This window comes from Sander lucioperca, chromosome 9, assembly GCF_008315115.2.
Source record: "Sander lucioperca isolate FBNREF2018 chromosome 9, SLUC_FBN_1.2, whole genome shotgun sequence".
Lineage (NCBI taxonomy): Eukaryota > Metazoa > Chordata > Actinopteri > Perciformes > Percidae > Sander > Sander lucioperca.
The window spans coordinates 23,170,380-23,178,161 of record NC_050181.1 but is presented as its reverse complement, the minus strand read 5'-3'; the positions used below and the strand labels follow the sequence as shown (position 1 = coordinate 23,178,161).

General features: G+C 39.8%; 1 protein-coding gene across 1 annotated transcript; it reads right to left on the bottom strand.

The window, feature by feature from the left end:
• LOC116043932 (cytochrome P450 7A1) lies at nucleotides 1–7,203 on the bottom strand. Its single transcript, XM_031290965.2, has 8 exons — nucleotides 6,817–7,203; nucleotides 5,116–5,356; nucleotides 4,769–4,978; nucleotides 4,124–4,318; nucleotides 3,760–3,959; nucleotides 2,472–2,602; nucleotides 1,769–1,947; nucleotides 1–1,538 (listed from the first exon to the last, which is right to left on the bottom strand). Exons 1-8 carry the CDS (start codon nucleotides 6,897–6,899, stop codon nucleotides 1,236–1,238), a joined length of 1,542 nt encoding a protein of 513 aa, XP_031146825.1. The 5' UTR covers nucleotides 6,900–7,203; the 3' UTR covers nucleotides 1–1,235.
• Between the last annotated feature and the right edge of the window lie 579 nt (nucleotides 7,204–7,782).

Genomic DNA, 7,782 nt, shown 5'->3' with positions numbered 1-7,782 from the left:
TACAAATGTATTGATTTATTATCTGTTTGTACAGTGTGCACACGTCAACACATGCATGTGGGTTGCACTTTTGTTCGGTGAAAAACCTTCAGATTGTCAGTGAATGAACGTAAAACAGCTGTGCATGTTAACAATGGTGTTCTGACCTGGCTTCATCACATCACTTTACCCTATTCACAGAACATGTAAACTAATACTGTGGCAGATAAATGCTTATAAATCTTGATGTGCAGTTTGGTTTTCATGTGATAACAGGAATATCAATAACTGAATTACCTTCTCAATGAAATGAGAGTATGGCTGAACCGGACAATTGCAAATACATGTTGATGTCCATCTTCTGTCAGCTGTATTTACTTTCACGTGTAATTGTCATGTATTTCACAGTATGTAAAAGTCACGAGAGCTGTTTGAAAACTGGACATACCTGTTATTCACAAACACCTTTATTAAACAAACTGTACAGTCATATATGCAGCAGAAATGTCACACTGACTTGTGCAAATGAGCGTTCATGAGCCTTAGTTAAGAATTGTATTTCCTATTAAGTTTCTAGTTCTGTGCACACTGTCCTATCCCTCATGACTTTGGCTGTTGCCAGTTTTCAGCCAGCTGAACTGCTTGAGAAATGTAGCATTCAAATGTACTCCGCACTTAACTTATCTTATATCTATAAGACTTTCATTCTTTAAAATATTCTCTTGTCTTGTCTCAACCTATGGCAATTGCAGATTGATTTAAGAAGTTTACTATGTATAACCATGATACAGTAATGTGGCATAATGGAATCTATTCAAAACAACGACTGTCTGCAAGGTACAAAAAACCTGCCACCTGATTTTGAAGAAAAAAAACAGTTTGTAGTAATTCTCAAGATTTTGAGTAAATGGGCCAAACATGCAAAAAAAAAAACATTTATTTTATAAATGTTTATGGCTCTAGGTCTGTCCACAGGAATTGTATATGCTACTCAGCTCTTTTACTCTGAGATGCCAGATGTCTGGTCCAACAGAGACAGGAAATGTTACAACACTACCAGATACGCTGAAGGGTTTGAACAGTTTGTAAGTGCAGAATACATGTTCATCAGCAGCAAATTACAGCAACAAAAAAATATTCATATATTCATACATTCAATAATTCAGTCTATTCACATATACTGCAAGACATCTTCATTAACACCTCATATACACTATTTACAATATGTACTTCAATCACTGTGTTTGACAAAGTGCTCAGTAGTTCGATTTCAGTTTGTACTTGAAGTCCACATCATAAGTAGGCTGGAGGACTCCCAGACCAACGCGGGATTGGTCAAGAGGCGGGGCTTTGATAGCAGGGTCCAATAGTTCCATTTCAAAGTAGGACAGCACTAGAGTCAGAAACTGCTTGATCTCGTACATAGCAAAAAATCTGCCAGGGCATTTGGTGACGCCAGAGCCGAAGGGCATGTTAAAGTAACGCAGCCGCCGGCCGTTGCGGTAGAAGGTGGTTTTCTCCTGACCCTTCTCATCCAGGAAACGGTCAAACTTGTACTCCTGCGGGATGAAGAGGAAGAGAGGGAGAGAGGAAGATGAGTTTTCAGTAGGGCAACACAAAGTGAAGGGGTTTTCTGGAGTTTTCTCACTAAGTAGCAGGGTTCCTGCCACCGCTAAACAGTTTTTAAGAAAATTAAAAGTGCAAAAAAACAAACACAAAAGGGTCATTTCTTGCAACCCTGAGTAGAAATAAATAAATGTTTTGAATTGAATTGACATAGGGCTCTTACATAAGGATCCTCAAAGATTTCTGGATCGTAGTGCAGCATGGGTGGATACAGGGCAATGACATCATCCTTCCTAATACGGTAAGCTTCATTGTTGTCCATGTGAAGCAGGAAGTCCTCCTTGGCAACACGTACGTTCATGGAAGCACTGGAAAGACGCATGGCTTCTTTAATGATGCTGTCTATAGACAGAAAGACAGAAAGAAAGAAGTTAGGTTCATAACTCACCTTCACTTACATTTTTTATCTCAAGGTTTTATATCTTATTTTTTTGTTGCTGTAATAAATATTCATTCTCCATCTTTGTCTTTGTGAGCTAGCTAGATGTTAACCCAATGTGAATTTTTTTTTTTTTATTCTTAGGTTTTCTTGTTATTTAGTTTTTATACTTGTTAGAGTTTGTTATGTTTCTTTTCTTTTGCTGTATGTGTCATGAAATGTTTTCATATTGTCAGGTTTAATGTTGTTTTGGACCCCCCCCAGGAAGACTAGCTGGTCGTCTAGGCGTCAGCTAATGGGGATCCTGTAATGAACCAAGAAACTAATAACATTTCTTTACTGCATTTAATAAAACATGCCCAAATTCTGTACATAAACCACATTTGTTTATTGTATACCATATATAGGCAATGCCAGACATCAATTTAGCAATCTTAGTTGACGTACAAGTTACTTCTATTTTCTAGTAATGTATTGGTAATCTTACCCAGAACAGGCATGTTGTCCAGCTGTTCCCTGGTCAGGTTCAGTGTGGGGTCGCTAGGGTCCACCGTCAGACCTGAATCCTCCAGAATTTTCTGCAATTCCTGTCGGGCTCCTTTCATAGCATCGGGACTCCTGAGTACAGATACAGGAGCAGTTAGTCACGTTACTGTCACTGCTTACATTGGATAACTTTGTTTTCAACCTATGCAGGAACAAATACTTTCATTTCATTTAAACAGCCCCATGTGTCTAGTTTCCTACAGTGGAATGAAATGGTAGCTGTGATGCGTGGTGCAAATATATAGTCTAAAAAACACTGGTTCATCGTAGTGCTACCTATAGCACACTCCTTTCAGGAAGTTCACAATAATAGTATGCTCAGACTGGCCAGGAATATTTCAAATGACTCCTCACATGTTTTGCACAGAGAATATCAGCTTCTGCCTTCAAACAGACGCTATAGAGTTCATTCTTTCAATCGCAACAGACTTAAAAACTCTTGCATATATCAATCTATCCTATCGTTAAACCAGCTACATTAACTCCAGTGCAATATTTATTCAGGGTTACAAGTCTCCAAGACCGTGTCTGTGGATAGGTTTATATCATTTTCTGTTGTTATACATGTATGCTTTGTTTCCTTACTTGTGTGTTTATCTCATAATGTTTCATGTATGTTCTTTGGTGTTATTCATCTTATGTATGTCTGTATGTATGTCTATGTCCTCTTTTTTATATGAGCTACCCAGGGATGCAAAAAGAATTTCAGCTCTGGCTGATAATAAAAGTTGTATCATGTATCGTGTATCGTGTATCGTGTATCGTGTATCGTGTATCGTGTAGTGCTAATATTTATAATAGATGAACAGTGCAGGAACACACCCTTGGATACTGTATGTTGCACTGGTCTACTGGTGTTAGACCAGCCCTTTAGAAAGGCAGTTACGTTAGTCACCCTAGCCCCAGGCTATTTGCAAGCAAAGCGATGTGTTTTTGTGAAATCAAATCACACCTGACAGATAACTGACAGCTTAATTCTTTTGATTTATTAACAACGATAAAGAGCCGTTAGAGACTAGAAATATTTTGTGTCACTCATCACTGTATTTTCCTTAAGTTCTTTTACAACTTAAAAATCGTTTTTTGCAGTGAAGTAGCTTGATGCTATAGGTCCATCTTCCTTTAGTTTGAAAAACCTTGATTTACTCAACTGCAATCCGTTTGTGGCTGCCTTCTGATTTATTTCCAGAGAGCCCACACAATAAAGAAAAAGAGAACTATCAGCATACCTGATCATATAAAAGAGACTCCAGAAAGTAGCAGGCAGGGTGTTAGCCTGTGAAGCCCAGAGCAGAGCGACGTGGGTCCTGGCCTTGCTCACGTCATTGAAGGTAGATAAGGAATCATTCAGGATCATCCTCATAGAGATCAGATCAGACATGTTCTCTCTCTTGGACAACTTTTCAGCGTGCATGGTCTTTGCTAGGTTCTAGACATTTGAAAAGAATAAAAAGACAATCAAATACTGGAGTTTCTATTATGTTAACCTAATACTGCTAAAAAAAAGAAGAAGAAGGAATAGCAGCACAGAGGCATTGTGGCATCAGATCAAGGCAGCTTATAATTGTATTATCGTAGGAAAAGCCCACTAACCTCTCTGGCACTGTGAGCACTCTTGAAGACATGGATGGGCAGGCCAGCCACCAACGCAGGGAAGATCTTGTCAAACTCTTTGAAGTTCTCCAAAGCGTTGAGCACCAAGGCTTTCTGAGCCGCCTGCTGGGCCTGACACTTGTCTTCACCGAGCTCTTTACCAAACAGAGTCAGGTAGCCGGACTCAAACATCACCTGGAGGACAGCAGGACAAAAGGAAACCTGTTAGGACTGTTGGGATGGTTGTATTCAAGTCAAAATGTAGGGCATGGGGGCTATGGAAATGCAAAGAGAATACAGTGTCCAAACTTGACTAATTACTTATTATTAATGGGTACTTTTGTTGTTGTTTTTTTTTTTTGATCAAGTTGTAGCCATGACAATTTAGTCTATCACCAGACCAAGCTCAATCTTTTAAGATTGAACATATCAAATCGCTGGCAGATCGGGCTGGGTTTACCCAGTCTAATGACAATTGACTTCGTTGGACATAATTTAGAAGTCAATTTTGTGAGTCAGTCTAATCCAGACTGTATCCACTATAAAATGTAGAGCCCTAGGCCTGATAGCAGACTACCTCTTGCAGTTTCTTTGATAAATACATTTTGTATGCTTCCAGTCGAAAGTCTGGACCAAATGACTGACCTTGTAGCAGAAAGCAAAGATGCCATCCACCTCCCAGTGGTCCTTGCTGGGGCTGAGTTTGCCCGACCTCAGCATGACGTCCTGGAGGTGGCCCATCATGGTCTCTATCAGGGAGGGCAGAGCCTCACCCTGCAGCGTCTTCAGAAAGGTTTGGTGAAGGTTCTCTGTGGTGTGGCCATGGCGAGGGTCAAAGCTGTCGTGGCCGAACGCCTGGTGAGAGTAGGAAGAAGAAGTTTAGGAACCATTGAAGGACTCACTGGTAGCATGAAAATGTCCTCCATGGAAGACGAAAAATATCCTTACCAAATGTGCTATGAATAATAAAAGATCAAATCAAATATATTTACCTTGACAGATGTTGCAAAGTGGAACTTCCTCCAATCCAGGTGTCTCCCCTGTCGGATGACTGAATGGTAAGAGAAGGGGTCACACAGGAAGTGGATGTACTGGCCTGCGATCTTGCAGGTGAAAATATGGCCGTACTTCTTCTGGCGGCTGCGGAGGAACTGAAGTGGGTTGGCTCCGAACTGCAGAGCACAACCCAGGTAGGGGATGAAGCCATTCTCAATTGCAGGTTCACCAGGTTGCCTATTGACAAGAAAGAGATAGCAGACAATATTCAATAAAGGCCAAAACAAATATACAGTGATGGAAGGTCAAAGTGTTTTCTTGTGTTGTTGGGGCATTTTAGGCCTTTAGGTCAGCTTAGACATAAAAGGGGAGAGAGGGGGAATGGCATGCAGCAAAGGGCTGCAGGTCAGTATTGAACTGACCTGCAGATTGAATTGCCACTGTGGCGAGGGCTTAGCCTTTGTACATGGGGCACACGCTCTATCAGTTGAGCTATCCATATTTCGAGGCTCAGTTGTTTGTCCAGACAGATAAGGGATACTGTACGAGGATGAGTTATGCTCATTTTGCTTCTTACTATAACTGACGCATATTCAGCAATAGTGATTCAACCTAAAGCCAGGGAAGTCATCATGGAATTTTTTTCTTTTTGTCCAATAGAAACCATATTATAACCATAAATATTTCATGTAATCAGAAAAAAACAGCCTTGTCTAAGAGATGGGTGACTTATCTGAAGCCACAAAATAGAATTTGTAATATTCAGGTAATCTGAAGACCTTAAACAACCAAATATGGTATGCCATAGTTTGCACTAAACAGTAGACAAAAGTATCATTCATTCATTGATTAATTACTTAGTTAAGTAAGATTGGGAAACCAATGGTTTAGTGGGCCTTTTTTACATTCCTGCAACAAAAGTCCAAACCTTTTGCAAACCAGGGGCGTTGCATTTCACGGTCAGCGCCTTAACCCCTCGGCTACCGGTGGTCGATGGTTTTAGGGTGTTGACCATGTAATTGCATGCAAATCTCCCATGTTTTCTTCACCACCCCACTATTGACTGTCAAATAAAAGCATAAAATGCCTACCAAAATACTATAATGATAAATAAGTCCTATACTGTGCCCTTTTTCCATTGACAATGGCAGTTGAAGCCCATATTCATTAATTAAAACACATCCAGACCTTGTCAATGAGCCAAGTTTCCTTAAAGTTCAACAATGACCCTCCCAACAACCACAACATTTCCAAAACATTACAAACCAGTTACCAATGCTGCTATACCAGCCAGCCTGAATGTCATTATGACGCTCTTGTAAACAAAACTCTTTGTAACATGTATTTTTAAATTAGAAACTCTTCTCTGATTTAGTCAATCTGACTACAGTTTGACCACAGCAGCTGAGCAATGACACATTTGTGAATCAACAGCATACCAAAAAAACCCTGCATCTGTATAAAAGCTTTTGTTTGATTAGCACACACTGCATGCATACGTATGTCATTCACAGTGGCTACATAACAATGGTTACATAAGTGTCCACATGCATCATGTATAGTGTGCTGTTTGCCTGGGAAAAAAATTATAATTAATGTTAAATTAATGTTAAATGTTTCAGACACACTGTGTATGTAAATTACAGGAGAAGAATGCCTAATATATTGCATCCTACGTGTCCTATGTGTAGTCTTACCTGCGTCGTATCCCCACAGCGAGCCATAGAAGGCAGAGGAATCCCACCACTACTGCCCAGATCAGAGCGATGCTAATGGTCATGATGTTGTTGATGATGAAGATGAGAGGAAGATCACTCACCTCAGGAGGCTCACTAAATGCTACTGAAGGTCCACACAGATCACACTGACAGGAACTGTGATTAACTAACTGTTGCCTGCTTCATTTAAGTCAACAGCCCTAGGGAAAAAAAAAAGATTATTAAAGATGTAATAAAGATGCTACCCTTGGTTCTTGGAATTTTCCAACCCAAAGACTATGAATGCACTGCTTGTCGCTGCAAATTGTGCAAGCAGCCTGTGTGAGGAATGCTGGTTCAACCTCATGTGATGACAGGCAGTGTGTATCAGGTTTTTATACCTGCCCCTGTACAAAGGGCGGATTCAGATGATCGGCATGCTATCATCACTGGAGTCAGAACGAAAAGGTTCAGTTTATCTTCAATAGTTATGCAACAAAATGAGCAATGATTTTCTGTGAGATAACCCTGCACGTATACTCAAAAAGAGGATATTTCTTTTCTGCATTTATCAGCTAAAAACAATCATACAGTCGTGAAAAAATTAGGACACCCATGCTAAAGTTGACTAAAAAGAGGAATAAAAAAATAATCTTTTGGAAATTGATCTTAATGCCTTAATTAAAAAAATGAGGAAAAATCCAATCTTTAAGGACACCAATTTTGTTTGTGAATGAATAGTGGTGGTTTTATTTCAGTTAGCATAATAGCTGGTTTGATTTGCATTGAGAGATGATCTTATGGAAAGTACCCCATGCCAATCTCTAGGTATGGTGAAGGGTAGGTGATGATGTGGGGCTATTTTAATTCCAAAGGCCAAGGGAACTTTATCAGGATGCATAGTATCCTGGATCCATGAAATAACTGGCCTTTAAAAATAAAAATCTGCCTGCCTCTATGGGAATT